The 18,112-nt window shown below is 34.6% G+C and overlaps 1 protein-coding gene across 40 annotated transcripts in view; it reads right to left on the reverse strand.

Annotated features, from left to right (window-relative positions):
• Nucleotides 1–18,112, reverse strand: part of CHL1 (cell adhesion molecule L1 like) — a 229,243-nt gene that overhangs the window by 79,572 nt on the left and 131,559 nt on the right. For 32 of the 40 annotated variants that reach the window (XM_060402878.1, XM_060402858.1, XM_060402885.1 and 29 more), the window contains 3 exons: nt 15,110–15,286; nt 10,179–10,284; nt 6,923–7,110 (listed from right to left, as the gene is read on the reverse strand). In XM_060402878.1, coding sequence (XP_060258861.1) covers nt 6,923–7,110; nt 10,179–10,284; nt 15,110–15,200 — 385 coding nt within the window. In that variant the 5' untranslated portion in view covers nt 15,201–15,286. Of the gene's footprint in view, nt 1–6,922; nt 7,111–10,178; nt 10,285–15,109; nt 15,287–16,660; nt 16,862–18,112 lie in introns of all 40 variants that reach the window. The other 8 variants (XM_060402864.1, XM_060402876.1, XM_060402854.1 and 5 more) reach the window with 1 other exon arrangement.

Consider the following 18,112-nt stretch of genomic DNA (forward strand, 5'->3'; position numbering starts at 1 on the left):
GGGTGCCTGAGGGATGAAAGACTGTATCTTATAGAGAATCTATGGTTTGTTTAATGAATTATTCTGTCCCCTTTCCTATGCCAAAGAGCTTTATCTATTTTGACTTCTCACTTTGTTTACAGGACTGGCCTGGGGAGCTTTTGAGTGCCTTCCATTTCCCTTGTATGTGCTCAGCAAATTGCTGACAGTCTGGCATCATTATCAAGAATGCAAGCCACTGAGCTCACATGCTGTATCACCCTGAACTCCAGTTTCTGTCTGCAAAGAGATTTAATTGATTCCCATTTCCTGTAGAGTACCCTATTAACCCACTTAGAAGTACAGAGAAATAGCACTGCCTTTCAGTCTATGAACTGGTAATGAATTCACACTAAGGAAGGACGACCAATGCATTCCATTTCATTCTAGTCACTCACATACTGGGACACGTGAGGGCAAAATCCTCGGCTTTAATTAAACCTTTAAAACTCTGAGTTGCACTCTCTCCTGAACAAATTGATCCTCCTAAGGTTAGTCGACATATATTAGTAGAAGAAATTAGCGTATACCACTGGACCCCTAACTTTTGCTATTCTACCCTTCCCAAATTAGAGCAGTAAATAGCCAAGATATGTCTTAAGGAAACTGACCTGAGGAATTCATACAAATGTAGAAACCCAGCACACTAGAAGTTCTAGGTAGTTTCTATGAAAACAACATACGGATGATTTCACCCCTAAACCTGCTATTCCTTGCATTACTTTACGAGTAATGTATACCGCATTTTTACCTTTATTCATTCTTTTCATCTTTAGCCAGTAAATCAATCACTGATGATAAGAATTCACACAGCATTTATAAGACAATATAGAGAATGAAGAACAGGACAGGATGATATCATTCTCGCCTTTAATATCCTGATTAATATATTTGACAGTCAAAGTCTCTTCCAAACAACAAAAAATGCTTTTAAAATTCCACAGAAATTACACATGGATATTCCTAACATTACTGATTATTACTAATTTTTTTAATAATAGTCAAAGTTAGAAACAATCCAAAAGGACATCAACTGGTGAATGGATAAACAAAATGTGGTATATCTGTATCATTATTATATGAATATTATTCAGCAATAAAAATGAACAAACTACTGATTTATCCTAGAACATGAATGAATCACAAAAATCAGGCTAAGTGGAAACAAGCTAGATGGAAAAGATCACATATTGTATGATTTCATTTGCATGAAATATTCAGAAAAAAACATTTCTAGAGGCAAGCATCAGACTGGCGACCGCCTGGGCGTGGGGACAGAGAGCACCTAATCTTTCAGGGATGAGGGAAATGCTCTAATACTGGCTTCTAATGATAGCTGAACTGAAAATTTTTATGATAAAAGAAACCACTGTGTACAGAAGCTGGTAAAATTTATGATGTGTAAATAATACACACAATCTATAAGAAAAATTAGTATAGGCTAACGTTATGACCAACCTAGACAGCATATTAAAAAGCAGAGACATTACTTTGCCAACAAAAGTCCATCCAGTCAAAGCTATGGTTTTTCCAGTGTTCATATATGGATGTGAGAGTTGGACTGTGAAGAAAGCTGAGTGCTGAAGAATTGATGGTTTTGAACTGTGGCATTGGAGAAGACTCTCGAGAGTCCCTTGGACTGCAAGGAGATCCAACCAGTCTATCCTAAAGAAAATCTGTCCTGAATATTCATTGGAAGGACTGATGCTGAAGCTGAAACGCCAATACTTTGGCCACCTCATGGGAAGAGTTGACTCACTGGAAAAGACCCTGATGCTGGGAGGGACTGGGGGCAGGAGGAGAAGGGGATGACCGAGGATGAGATGGCTGGATGGCATCACCAACTCAATGGACATGCGTTTGAGTGAACTCTGGAAGTTGGATGGACAAGGAGGCCTGGCATGCTGCGATTCATGGGGTCGCAAAGAGTCAGACACGACTGAGCGACTGAACTGAACTGAAGATAGACTAAGAATGTTAAGTGGAGAAGGCTGATCTGTGCTCTCAGGATAAATAAAACTGAACAGCCAAAACGGAATTATTTACAGCATCATTCTAATTTCACTGATATCTGTCATAATGAAGGCAAGAAAATAGCTTACCTTCTCTCCAGACTCAGTGACCACACCCACAGGATTTAGGTTTCTTGGGTACAGTCTTTCTTTTGTTCACTGTTGTATCTCAAATTACTAGAAAAGTGTCTGACACATGAAGGGAGTTTAATGAAGATCTGTTGAATAATTCACGGCCTATCTTACCATGCCATATCTTGGAAAATCCATTCAGTTGAATGATTTTCTCCATATTTGAAAACAGTACATTGTATTTGGTTGTTTTTTTCTTTTACTCACTTTTCCTGGCAAAGTCAACTGCAATTTTGTTAAGTGAGCTTGCTCAGTCGTGTCCGACTCTTTGCGACCCCATGGACTGTAGCCCACCAGGCTCTTCCATCCATGGGATTCTCCAGGCAAGAATACTAGAATGGGTTGCCATTTCCTTCTCCAGGGGAACTTCCCAATGCAGGGATCGAACCCAGGTCTCCTGCATTGCAGGCAGGCGCTTTACCCACTGAGCCATCGGGGTAGATAACTAAACACAGTGTATAGATTTTTCTGTCTGTAAGGGGTAATGGCCAGATTTTCAGTTACTGTACCTATGTTCAAACTTAGAATCTAGCCTTTAGGTTTTTTTAAAGAAAAGTTTAAGAAATGAGAGTTAAAACTTTAAAGTTTTACAAACTTTAAAACTCATATCACTCTCATATCATATCAGAGTGTAATATAAATGAAGAATCAATTCTCTGCACCTTAAGAGAAGAATCAATTGATAAAACTTGTAGGAAGCCTTTAATGGTCTCTGATTTATAAACTCCTAAGAATTGGGCTGATGGTCCTATTCAACATATAAATAATTGCAGAAAGGTGTTAGATGATGAAGTAATTTTAGGAGGAGCTGGAAATGATGCATGAGAAATCTAATTTACTTTCCTCTTTTCTACAGCAGCAGAAAAAATGGCACAATTATCCACTACACAGCTCAGATTCAACTCTCATCTCTTAATTACAATACTAGCCAATTCTGGCCAGAATTACCCTTACATTTTTCATGCCTTCACTTGGTCTGCTTTGATAATGACAGAGAACATTTTCTTTTCAAAATCCTTTAATTGCAGAACCTTATACTAAAATGTGCCATTTCTCTGCTATAGGTCTAGCAACTGCCTGTTCCTTTGTGTCTCCATAGCAACCACTAGAATTCAGGTTAGGGATCACCCTAATGCCTTGTCTTGTACAACAGATTTTTTTATATCTTCCTTTCCTCTCCCTCTGTCTCCTACTTCCTCATCTTATTTGTTAATTATATTATATACTTATTATACTTATTATATACTTACTTATTTATATTATACACTATATTATAGTTTATAATAATATACTCTATAATATAGAATGATAACTATAGCTGTATAGTTAGTTATATCTATATGATTTTATGATTCTCGATTACAATTTTCTGACCCAGAATTCAAGAATATTCCCTACCGTCATTTTAAACCCAAACTCCAGAGGCAAATTTTCAAGTCTGTACGTCACTACTGTGCCCACTACTATGCTCTAACCTCACACTTAATAATTCAGTATGCCTAAGACAAATCAGTATGCTACATACTAATTAACTTTGTATACATAAAGACCGCATAAAATAAGTATAAAGAATAAAAAGAAAGAAATGCAACACTCTTGACCCATCACCCATCGTAAGAGAAACATAAAAGCACCGTCACCTTTCTATTGGTGTAGATCCTAGCTGTTCCACATCCCGTTAGAGGTAACTACCATCCTAAACTTTGTTTTCATCATTCTCTTTAATGTTCTGCATTATGATTTTACCATATGAAATGATAATCCTAAACAATATTGTATTCATTTTTACATATACTGACCTTGCATAAATGAAGTCACATTTATGTTTCTTTTAGAGATTTGCTTTCATTGTTCAACACATCTCTAAGGTTCATCAGTCTTCACTGCTGAGTAATTTTTGTATGAACATGCCACAATTATTTCATTATATCACAAATGAACTTGTGTTTTTGTTCAGTATATTTCTAAAACACAAACAATGCTGCCACAGCTATTCCTGGCGCTCACAGGTAAGGGGCACGTGCACATGAGCAAAGAGGAATTTCTGGGTCACTGGAGAGAGTATCTTTAACTAAGTAGGCAGCGACCAATATCCTCCACAGTCCAAGCAGTAAACTGGACTCTCCACAGTGGATACCTGTTATGCCGGCCGCAAAGTCCCACCTAAAACTGCTACTTTCAGACTCTGCTGTATTTCCCAATTTTGCAGGAATCAAATGCTTGTATTATTTAGGTTACCATAGATCTATTTCCGATTACTAATTATATTAAGTGCATGTTTACATTTGTATTGGCCATTGCAGTCTGAGGTGCAAGTTTATATCTTTTGCCACTTCCTTTTGTGCTCTTTACTCGGTGGTGGTGGTTTAGTCGCTAAGTTGTGTCTGACTCTTTGCGACCCCATGGATGATAGCCTGCCAGGCTTCTCTGTCCATGGGATTCTCCAGACAAGAATATTGGACTGGGTTGCCATTTCCTTCTCCAATTTCAGTTCAGTCGCTCAGTTGTGTCCGACTCTTTGCGATCCCATGAACCGTAGCACGCCAGGCCTCCCCGTCCATCACCAACTCCCAGAGTCCACCCAAACCCATGTCCATTGAGTTGGTGACGCCATCCAACTCATCCTCTGTCATCCCCTTCTCCTCCTGCCCTCAATCTTTCCCAGCATCAGGCTCTTTTCTCCAACTTAGAGATCTGTAAAATTATTTATAAATACATTAATATCATCTTCAGTTATATCCATTGGTAATGCTTTTTCTGGATTATTTTTTAAAAACCCATTTCTCAACTGTATTTTGGTCATATTTACTTTATAGCTAACGTATTATCAAATACTGAAAAACACTCTGCAGTTTCAGGTATAATGTTCTAAACATGCGGATTAGCTAGAGTTTGTGATTGGGTTCTTTAAATCCTCCATGTGCTTTTCTAATGTTTCCTCTGCTTGAGCTCCCAAATAATGAAACACGCATGTGAACATCTTTCATCACTATGATAGATTTGTCTATTTCTCCTTGTACTTAACTTCTATTTCTTCTCCATACACCTTCATATTACATATGCCTGGTACATTAATCTTCAGGGAGCCTTTATAAAATAGTCTATTCTGATTGATATTAATAGAGCCATATGTACTTTTCTTTTGAACAGCATTTATTTAAGATATCTATTTATCTATTTAAAAGATGGAACATCTTTTCCCCCTTTTAGTTTCAACAGTTCTATCTGCTCATGCTTTAAATGTGTAATGTGGTAAATAGCTTATAACTTTTTAAATTTTGGAGCTTTTAGTTTACTTTCATCTTTAATTAATGATATGTTTAGATTTATTTCTATAGTTTTTCCCTCTCCTTTCTTGCCTTTTTCTTTTTCTTCTTGATACCAGAGTTTCATAATCACTCATATTTTGTTCTATATGTATCCTGTAACTATTCTATACATTTTAAGACATATACTTGTTAAGATTTTAAATTTGAGTTATAGTCTCTCCTCTAGAAAATACATAAAACTTAAAAAAATTTAAACCCAGTTTCCTGTTCCAGCTTCAAGGATGACACACATGTTTTTCATTATTTGTTCTCCCCAGGTTTGTGTACATTCTATTCCCCCAGCATAAGGTGTCCATATCCTGAAAGGTCTAGAACTCTGCAAGAAGAAATTGCAAAATAGAACCTCTCGGCAGTTTTATATCCAAGAATTTTTCCTTCAAAGCCTTTGGTTTGAATCGAGTAATGTTGGATACCTTAAAATTCAGGAAAATAAATGACCAAATGTGAAAGTCAGTCATCAAAGATCCCATGCTACAGAGATCAGATCTGGTAATAAAGAAGTTGCTTACTCTTGGGGATAATTATTGATAAATAACAGCTTTAATGGTAAGGGAACTTGTAGTTTCCCATGGTTATGATCTATGGAAGATATTACTAACATATACTATTATCACTGGGCACTCATACTGAGGTTAGGTGGGGCTATGCCATTTGTTTTGCCCCACCTAACAAGGTGAGTAGAAGCTGCCTGTGTAACTTCTTGCAGGAAGCAGTGTTCTATACCCCCACTCTCTGACCCAGATGGTATAAGTTTCACATGGTGCAGAGATAGGATGATGGTATATCCATCAGTTAGGATCTCTGAAAATCTACATGGAGAACAGTTGCTCTGAAGAGCTGCCAGAACTACAGCAAACTGCCTCATCAAGGAACAACCCTGTATTAACACAAGGGCTTGGGGATTACTTGTGACTGCAGCATAACACAGCCAAATCTAACTATTTAACTTCATTGGATTAAGCAAAACAAATACTATTTTTCCTCATGTTACATGTATTATTAGTGAAACACAGCGAAAGTATGTCGCTGTCAAGATCATCAACTTCTAAATATCAAAACCTGGAAGATAATTTCCCTTATAAATAAAATATAAAGCAATTATAAGCTAATTAAATCAATAATCTTATTTCATTGCAGCCTAGTAAAACGCCTACTAAACTTCACTAAAATATTAAATGAAATCTCCTCTGTAATACTTACTGTTACTGCTGCTGTTTAGATGCTAAGTTGTGTATGACTCTTTTGCAACCCCATGGACTGTAGCCCAGCCAGATTCCTCTCTCCATGGAATTCTCCAGGCAAGAATACTGGAGTGGGTTGCCATTTCCTTCTCTAGGGGATCTTCCCCAACCAGGGATTGAACCCATGTCTCCTGCATTGGCAAGCAGATTCTTTACCACTGAACCACCTGGGAAGCACTGAAATACTTACTAGGAACTATAAACTCGATTTCTTCTGACATGGCAATCCCCAGCTTATTAGAAGCAAAGCAGCGGTATTTTCCTTGAAAGTGAGATATGTGCCCATCATTTGGTATCCTGAAAGTTCCCCCATTGTTAGATACAATTATCCGAGGGTCAGAGAGATTAAAAGGCTTGTCATCCTTATTCCACAAGAATCTGTAAGACAAAACTAAAGTTATCAACCCTGAAAAAAACCATAACTTATTTACAAATAAATATACAGAAATAAAACTGAGACATTTTAAAATAAAAAGTATATATATATATATATATATATATATACATCTTTTTAACTGAATATAACAATACAAAAAGGTATCTAAAATAATCTGAGAAATCTTATAAACTGCTATAGACTTAATTGTTTATGTCTCCCTAAAATTCCTATGTTGAAGTCTATTTCCCCATATATTATAATAGTATTTGAGGGTAGGGCCTTGGAGAGGTGATTATGTCATGCCCATGCTTGCTCCCTTCTGCCATGTGAGGTTACAAGAAGATGACTGGCTGTGAACAGCAAGTAGGTCATCACCAGACACCAAAGCTGCCGGTGATACTAAATCTGTCAGTGACTTGGTCTTGGTCTTCTCACCACCAGAGCTGTGACAAATATGTGTCTGTTGTTTAAGACATTCAGTCCATGGCATTTTTACTGTAGCAGCCAGAACTGACTGAGACACAAGCCATGAAAAAGCTGTGACAATTGGAAGGGGAAGAAAAGATAGGTTTCATTCTGTTTTTTAAAAATTAAAGATATATTTTAAAACTTATCCAATTGAAAAGATAATGTAGGATCTTTACTAATATTTCAGACATTACAGTATTTGGAGACTAAAAAATATAAATATACAATATGTCCATGTATGTGTGTGTGTGTGTGTGTGTATATTTGAGGAGAGCTCACTCAAAATTCAAAAACACACAAGCAATTATTATCAAACTGGGTTACATAATCTATCAATATTTTTAGACATATTTATAACATAATTGAGACCACAGTGAATGTATGATTTTTCCATTTAAGGTTTTCCAATTATTGCAATGCTCTAAAGATAATTTTATGACATTATCTTCTGTCTTATGGCTCCTAATTAATTTATCTAACCATTTTTACTTTTTCTCTTTTATGAACAATATTGTTACAAAAACTCTACATATTTATTTTGGGTGGTACAAATATTTTATTATGGTAATTCCTTACAAGTCAGATTGATAAACCCATAATATAAAAAATATTTCATCATTTTTGATAAGCACTGAAGAATTATATTCCAGAAAAAACAGACAATTCCCACTCCCATATGTAACAGTATCCATTCTATGGACATGGTTATAAAAAGTTTTGTTTTTTTTTAATCTGTAAAAATATAATAGATATACAGTGACTTCCCAATTAGATTCTATTTTATATATTAGTAATGCACACCAATTTGAATATGCTCCAGGAACACAGTCTGACGCTTGTTCAAAAAGAATAGCAAAATCTTATGAGACACAATTTTCTTAGGAGCATGCCTGTCTCCTGACAACTTCTCTTACTTCTTTTCTCTCTGCATCTTTCATATCTTTTTGGTTTTAGGTGCAAATAACATATAGAATCTTTTCTTTAAAATTCTAATACCTTGACTAGGATAACTCTATATATTCAAAATGAAACACTTCTAATTTGTGCCATGCTGCAGCTTTTCATTCATTCAAGGTTTCTCTAAACCGGCTACCCAGTATACATGCTACATAATTGATGCTACGTAGTTTTTGCTATCACTTTCAGTGATATTGCTGTTACTAACAAATGGAATTTCTGGATTTGTTCCTTTTACTATCATGATGGGATTTTTTCCCTTCTTGTTTTCTACTTATTTTCTGTTTTATATAATAAGGTATTTAACTATACCTTTAAAAAAAGAAAAATTGACCACTTATTTCATATGCATAAAATTTTATTTTTGTCCATTGAATTTTATTGAGTTTTCAGATAGAATATCAATTATCTAATAAAGATAATAATAATGTAGTATTAAATATTCTTTCCGTATCTAGAGTCGTTAAAAAATTCTTACATAACTATATTAGATATGACTTGAGAAGAATAAATAATGCTAATAGCAGGTACTCTATTCATTTTCTGAATTAGTAGTTCATAATTAAACTTGATACTGGATATTGACATGATAAATATAACTCATCATTAATCATCTCCCATGATTGTATGGTGTATCTCTTGATATAATCAAGTTAACCAATATTTATATATAATAATATTGATTGATCCATATTTGCAGTGATTAATACATTCTCCTTTATTCCATTATAATTTATCCATATTCACATATATGAATTATATTATAGTTGGTAAAAGACAGAAAAATGACAATTAAGAATGCTAATGATTCACTAATAATTTTTAAAATATCAAATTATCAGGCCATAAAAATGTTATTCACATTTTAAACAATTTAAAATAATTAATTTCCATTCTTTCATCTTTAATGGATACAAAATGATCAGGTAAATCAATGAAAGTCTGTAGGTTTGCTTATCATTCTAGAATCATTTAGAACTTTAAAATCTTGAATTCTCTTCGTATCTTTTCCTCTTCAATTTCAGTACTCACACAGTTCTTTCTCTCCAAACTAGTAGGTACTTAGAAGAAACTTTCAGAGATTATAATTACCTATAGTAACAATTTTCATTAATAATAAAATACTAGATAAAATATACCATGTCATTTTTATTTTGCCATCTGAGTTAACATCTTTATAACAAAGTTAAAAATATCAAGTAACAACCTATTCACTGAATATATGTGTCACAATTAAGACATGCAATAATAAATATGTATAGAATAACATTTATAAATATATTAACTTTCATTTAATAAATGCCACCTTTCAATAAATAGAATAAAGTATTTTCTGTTATCTATCTAGCTTGTTCACTCATAAATAATCGGTGCATGTTTCCACAATGCCAAAGCCTATGCTAAAAATTTAACATAAGATGATTTATGATAAAAGTAATTTTAGCTGGCAAAAGAACATGCATAAAATAACCAAGCTTTGTTTTTATAGACATAGCTATCATTCACTTGGAAATTTTTACTTTCAATAATGTGTAGATTTAAGTGACTTAGCAGTTTAGCAAGCTTATAAAGATTAGAATAAAATTCACTATAAAGGATTGTGTAATTTTAAACAACTACTTAGTTTGAAAAAAATACTCACTTTGGTTCTGGATTTCCTTTAGCTACACATTCAATTTGAAAATACTCATCAAAAGGAAAGGCAACTTGCACTGTTGACTGCTTCACAATTGTTGGAACCTGTTGAACTAAATATTAAAATAAGTATTTAAATAATGTGCTCTCCAAAAACTGGTTGAAGTTAGTTTAGCTACAACAAAAATAATTTCAACACACTTTCTATATTAGTAAGTACAACCAGAGAACAAATCTGACTTCCCCTTTGCAAAATGTAGTTAGCTCTAGGGAATATACTTCACTGCATCTATTTATGTTGTCATATTTTTTATAAACCCACAATCATGTAACAATGTAATTTTAAAACATCCACTTATATTGGCATTTCATCTATGTTGATGTGTTTATGCATTTTTACTTGGTTTGGTCATTGACAATTGACAATGTTTGGTCACTGACCATATTTGATAACTTACCTAATAATTTTATTTTTGGAAATTAGACTATTTCTTCATTCCTTAAGTATATCGATTTTTCCTTTATTGAATTAGTTACCTGTGATAAATTTCTAGGCATGGATACTAATGGTAATGACCCTGGATAAATATAAACATGTCTAAGAGGATATTTACCACAAACAACCTATGAGTATAGCAGTTTCCCACAGTCATGCCATGAATGAATAACAGCGTTTTAAAATGATGAAACATTTTGCTAATTATTACCACAAAATAACCCCCTCCACTTTAGTTTTATTTCCATTTATTGTTATATTTCCCCTGAGCTTGATTTTCATTTGTCACTTCCAATTTATAATTTTTAAATACATTTTGCCACCTTGGGAACTTGAGGGTATTCTCCTCCTTACAGAATTTAACACTAATGATCATTAGGATGAAAATGATAGCTAATATAGAATAGTTTCTTTAAAGAGGATTCCTCAAATTCCGATATTCCTTCATCTTGTGACGATTTTTTTTTTCATTTTGGCATGTTAAATACCCTCCAGACAAATTTAAAAAGTAGAGGATAGCTTTGTATCTCACCAATTCAGGCAGAGGGATGGCATTTCTGAGCATTATGACCATAAAATAAACGTCCTAATGCTGAAGTTTCAAACTTGGATTAAGTTTTAAAACAAGACACCAATCATGATATACGTTAAAAATCTGTCATAGAGCATTCAAGAGCTTTCAAAGGAAGAAACTACAATTTTAGTACATTTGTAACAAGCTCTGTAAGAAAACAGGACTGAATTCCTAAGAAAGTATAAATGGTTCAGTAGCTGAAATTTGACTTTGGCAAATAGGCTCTGAGAAAGCATTTTCTGTGCGACACACACAGGTGGTATTCCACAGTGGATACAAAGAGGCCCCAAACTCTGTGACCCTAAGCCAGGCCCAGAGCCACACTCTACTTTTCCCATTTGTAAAATTAGAGACTCGAGCCAAGTAAACAGACTTTTTGGTCATTGGATCCCTTTGCATTCGTAAATATTATATCTTCAAGTGGTTTTGTAATGGTAGGTTGTATTTAACAATATTTACCATATTAGAATTAAAAGTGAAAAATCTTCTAAATATTTATTCACTTAAAACAATCCTATTATTCATTAAACAACATTTTATCAAAAATACCGAATGTAGTTAGAAAAGTGGCATTGTTTTACATTATTACAAATCTCTAATATCTTAATGGACAACGGCTGGATTCTATCTACCTCTGTATTCCATATGTTATGTTTCGTTGCAATAAATGAAGAAGAGCCAACCTTACATAGATGTGTACCTAAAAAAAGGCTGAGATATTTTATAGTTCTTTCTGATTTTTGTGGGCTTCCCTTGTGGCTCGGCTGGTAAAGAATCCGCCTGCAACGCAGGAGACTGGGGTTCGATCCCTGAGTTGGGAAGATCCCATGGAGAAGGGAAAGGTTACCCACTCCAGTATTCTGGCCTGGAGAATTCCATGGACTACATTCCATGGGACCTCAGCGTCAGACATGACTGAGAGACTTTCACTTTCTGATTTCTGTGGGCACTGTTTTTGGATAGTACCCCAAAACTCACCAAGCATAATTTCTTAAAGGTTTCTTGCAATATGAAATCGGAAACCCTGTGGATATATTTTCATATTCTGTCATATTAAAATGTTTTATCCACGGGTGCTTTTTAAATCATGCATGTTTTTGTGACATGTAATATTCATCTGGAAAAACTATCAGTTAACTGAGTTATATAAATCTTCCAAATACTGACACATGTCATTACACAATATTAAAATTTCACATTTGTTAATATCGCTGATCTTAGAAATGCCTTAAATGTGGAGATGCTGTCAGTCTCACAGACGATACAAGCTTTCCACAATTCCAATATGTGCCTAAACACTCATATTTTATCACTGACAATATATATTTTATCAGTTATTTCTGTTGAAGTGACAAGCTCCCATGGTTCATTTTGGGGAAAATATCCATCAAAGTAATCCATTTTTTCTATCAATAAAAATGATATCTGGCTTGGCACTCACATAATGACACAATCAAGGAAGACAGACTGTCATAGTACTTTGTTACATAGCAGAATTATTTTATATTTATTTCCAAATTCATCCTACAGAATATTAAGAAGAATGTACTCAAGGATGAAGATTTAATAAAATCAATAACACTTAACTGTTTCAACGAGGACAGTCTTAAGCAAAACTTTACTTTTTGGTGGTTTTTAAGATTTTTTGTTGTTGTCATTTTAGTGTAAGTATATGGTCCTGGGAATTCCATAAGTTTGGTGCCAATGCCTTGATCTATGCTGGGCAAGTGCCTGTTTAGCACCATTGCTTTTGCAACATCAGTGCACAGTGGAACATCAACATGGTGGAAAAGTAAAAAGTGACATCTTGGTATTATTATGAAACATTTGATCAATGGACTGCCTGAACAAATCTCTGTGACTCTGAGTGGTCCATGAATCACATTTTGAACACCAATGGCCAGCCTAGTATAACAACTCAGCCATTTCCAATTCTAAAATTCTTTACTTTTTCCTAATGAATCTGATAATGGAATTTTACCACTTTAGCGGCATTAGCCCAAGTTCAGGATTCTCTAACTGGACATTTATAAACACTTTAATAACACGTGGAAAACATTCAAATCTTCACTGACATTTACTTGGTTCTGACTACCACCTCTTTCTGTGTAGAGCAGGTCTTGAGCATATTGCAAATTCCTATTATTTAAATGTTATTACAGTTATAACTGATGAGGAGTGATGCACAATAGCAACGGTCCCTAAGATATCAGCTAGTAACTTGTGAACAACTTGTTTATTAGAACATTATTCTTTGTTAAATTTGCTAAGGTTGTAAAGTCTCAGCCATAACTAATTATTCAGGGAATGAAGCTAATAACCTTTGGGTGTTTATAAGAATATATATTCTACATTATAAATCTTTTCCTCCATAATTAGGCCAATTACAGAGACACCAGACTCATTGACATTCAAACTGAATACCTGCCTTACTTCATTTGCCAATGAGAGCTCTAGAGTACTGAAATAAATGGGTAATTTTCAGATGTTCTGAAAACATGTCATTAATATTTTATAACAATTGTTGTCTAAGGACATTACAGCATGAAAATGCATAAGTAACTGAGACAACCAGAAATTTTAAAAAATGTGTCTTATGTACTAATACAACATTTCCTATCACCACTGATGAACTAAATGAGAAAAGATGGAAGGAAAATGTATAGTCTCTGCTCAGAAATCTGAATCAGGAATCCCAGTACATCTTTGGCACTACTGGGAAGAAAATGTAATTATTAACCTCTTTTCCATAAGGATCACTAAGAACCTTGCTCTTAATTTGGCACTGCATATTCAAACCCAAAGAATCAACTAAAGATGTATCATTTCAGGTTTTTAACCAGTGTTTGTACATATAGGCCAATATATATGATGTGTAGGCTAACAGATTTTCACTTTGAATAAAACAGAGCTTTAAATTTGTACATCTGTACAACAGGTCTGAGGTCAAGACTAATCCTTTGAAGTTTACAAGATCTGCAAAGAATATTTCCCATGCTAAGATTATAATGATCAATATATCTTATTTTATGACTCTCCAAATTAGATATAAAAGAAGACAGTAGGGATCAATACTTGAACTTTATGCATAAAAATACGTAAATAATCCCAAGTGCTTATAAACAAGAGAAATTCTCCTAAACTGTACTTTAAATACTTGATACATTATTACATAAACTGTTTTTCCAGGTACACTATTTCTCAACTTCTAGTTACTATAACTTGTTCAAGTTGATTTATAATGGTTAAAGGTTTGCATCCATTTTTATTGATACCAACATATGCTAAGACATATACCCCCAAAATGACTAACATTTTGATATGAATTCACTCCATAGAATGCTTTAAATTTGCAGAGGTATTATTATATTACACTTTTAGTTGTGTACTATGAAAATGCATTTTCAATATTTTTCTAATTATTTTCATTCTTGAATAATTATTGTGAGAAACAATACAAAGTTCATTCAGTTCCTCTTCTGTCCTGATTGGTTGAATTCCATTAACTTCTGAGTCACAACTCTCTCTAAAATAAACTAATCAAACACCTAAAAGAAATAACTGTTGCTAATATTGCAGATTACCTTACATGGTAAAATACCACCTGATCTATAGGTTATATTTCTTGTTATGTGCCAAGTTTGCCTACAAGTATAAAAGCCTGAGCTGCAAAATAACTGATTATAGCAAGCAGCCAAGTATAAGCCTTCTGAAAAATTTAAAAGGAGAACATGAATTCCATGTAAATTGCTATAAGACTGGTAGAAATATGGCAGAAAAATCATATGTTCAATATATAATTATTCAACTTGAAAATCAAAATGCAAATATGGACTTCCAAAGTAGATATTGAATATTGTCACTTTACCTGAAAGTGGTATATCAACAGCTGTTGAGAATTTTAACAGGAAGAAAATTAGAGATGTGATTAATCCTCTTCCACTTAACAATACCTCCATTGCTCTTCAGGAAGGAGGCAGCCCAGAAAGAAGGAAAATTGTAATGTCTTTTCTTACTTTTGATCGGAAGCTGGTTACAAACAAACCTGGAAACAAACAAACAAAACAGTAACACATTCCCTAAGCTCATGTACTGTAAATGGTCAACAGAAGTTGAATATACTTTTCTGTTGGCAATAATTACCTCTTTATCAGACTGTTCTCAAATAACTGCATACAAATGTAAGTTTTTCCTCTTTGTATTTAAAATAAAGGACAGTTGATATGGTAAACCATAAACTACTCCCATAATTTTTTTTTTTTTTGATCAGAGGAAATTTTACTTGGAAAGTACTCTAGTACACTCTAATGAATGTCAGTGGCTTTGAGAGTAACTTCAGTTAGGTAATTTCTTTCAAAAGGTGACTCTTTTTCAATCTTTATTTTAAGCATTTAACCTCATTTGAGTTGTTCACTGTCAGAAATTTAATATTTTATTTCCCTGGCAAAATAACTTTTCATGTTCAGAATTATCACACTAATAGAAAGTAAATAGCAGGATACAGGGAAAGGAATAAGGAAGAATGAATGGATAAGGACCAGCCACTACAACTAAAATTCATGAATCTAGACTTGCCTCAAGAAAACATAAGCGCATCAGTTAATTTCCACTTCAGCAGAAAGTTTATTCATTCCATGTTGACAGAAATATATTAAGGGTAAAATATAAATTTCTCCTTACCTTCTTGATTTTGTTTTTATTCTGAAACATGATAATACATATTCAAACATTATTTCTCATGCACTGTTTTATTATACTTTACTGTTCTATATTAATTTTATTGTATAATATTTATAATATATATTATTATTTAATAGTTTATAATAATGTACTGTTTTATGATACCACTAGACCATTCAGGGATGACCTAAATCAAATCCCTTATGATTATACAGTAGAAGTGACAAATAGATTCAAGGGATAAGATTTGGTAGACAGACTACCTGAAAAACTATGGATGGAGGTTCTTGACACTGTACAGGAGGTAGTGACAAAGCCATCCCCAAGAAAGAGGAATGCAAAAAGGCAAAATGGTTGTCTGAGGAGGCCTTACAAATAGCAGAGAAAAGAGGAGAAGTGAAAGGCAGAAGAGGAAAGGAAAGATATAAGCATTTGAATGTAGAGTTCCAAAGAACAGCAAGGAGAGATAAGAAAGCCTTCCTCAGGGATCAATGCAAAGAAATAGAGGAAAACAGTAAAATGTGAAAGACTAGAGATCTCTTTAAGAAAACTAGAGAGGTCAAGGGAACACTTCATGCAAAGATGGGCACAACAAAGGACAGAAACAGTATGGACCTAACAGAAGCAGAAGATATTAAGAAGAGGTGGCAAAAAAAAAAAAAAGGTGGCAAGAATACACAGAAGAACTGTACAAAAAGATCTTCATGACCCAGATAACCACAATGGTGTGACCACTCACCTAGAGCCAGACATCCTGGAATGTGAAGACAAGTGGGTCCTAGGAAGCATCACTATGAACAAAGCTAGTGATGGAATTCCAGTTGAGGTATTTCAAATCCTGAAAGATGATGCTGTGAAAGTGCTGCACTTGATATGTCAGCAAATGTGAACACTCAGCAGTGGCCACAGGACTGGAAAAGGTCGGTTTTCATTCCAATCCCTAAGAAAGGCAATGCCAAAGAATGTTCAACCTACCGCATGACTGCACTCATCTCACACACTAGCAAAGTAATGCTCAAAATTCTCCAAGCCAGGCTTCAACAGTACATGAACCCTGAACTTCCAGATGTTCAAGGTGGATTTAGAAAAGGCAGAAGAACCAGAGATCAAATTGCCAACATCTGTTGCATCACTGAAAAAGCAAGAGAGTTCCAGAAAAACATCTACTTCTGTTGATTATACCAAAGCCTTTGACTGTGTGGATCACAACAACCTGTGCAAAATTCTGAAAGAGATGGGAATACCAGACCACCTGACCGGTCTCCTGAGAAATCTGTATGCAGGTCAAGAAGCAACAGCTAGAATCAGACATGGAACAATGGACTGGTTCCAAATTCAGAAAGGAGTATGTCAAGGCTGTATACTGTCAACTTGTTTATTTAACTTATATGCAGAGTACATCATGCAAACTGCTGGGCTGGATGAAACACAAGCTGGAATCAAAATTGCCAGAAGAAATATCAATAGCCTCAGATATGCAGATGATACCACCCTAATGGCAGAAAGCTAAGAGGAAATGAAGAGCTTCTTGATAAAAGTGAAAGAGCAGGCTTAAAATACAACATTTAAAAAACTAAGATCATGGCATCTGTTCCCATCATTTCATGGCAAACAGATGGAGAAACAATGGAAACCACAACAGACTATTTTCCTGGGCTACAAAATCACTGTAGATGGTGACTGCAGCCATGAAATTAAAAGATGCTTGTTCCTTGGAAGAAAAGTTATGACCAACCTAGACAGCATTTTAAAAAGCTGAGATATTACTTTGCCAATAAAGGTCCATCTAGTTAAGGCTATGGTTTTTCCAGTAGTCATGTATGGATGTGAGAGTTGGACTATAAAGAAAGCTGAGCATCGAAGAACTGATGCTTTTGAACTGTGGTGTTGGAGAAGACTCTTGTGAGTCCCTTGGACTGCAGGGAGATCCAACCAGTCCATCCTAAAGGGGATCAGTCATGGGTGTTAACTGGAAGGACTGATGCTAAAGCTGAAACTCCAATACTTTGGCCACCTGATGCAAAGAACTGACTCACTGGAAAAGACTCTGATGCTGTGAAAGATTGAAGGTGGGAGGAGAAGGGGACAACAGAGGATGAGACGGTTGGATGGCATCACCGACTCAATGAACATGAGTTTGAATATGCTCCAGGAGTTGGTGATGGACAGGGAAGCCTGAAGTGCTGTAGTC

This window comes from Ovis aries, chromosome 19, assembly GCF_016772045.2.
Source record: "Ovis aries strain OAR_USU_Benz2616 breed Rambouillet chromosome 19, ARS-UI_Ramb_v3.0, whole genome shotgun sequence".
Taxonomy (NCBI): domain Eukaryota; kingdom Metazoa; phylum Chordata; class Mammalia; order Artiodactyla; family Bovidae; genus Ovis; species Ovis aries.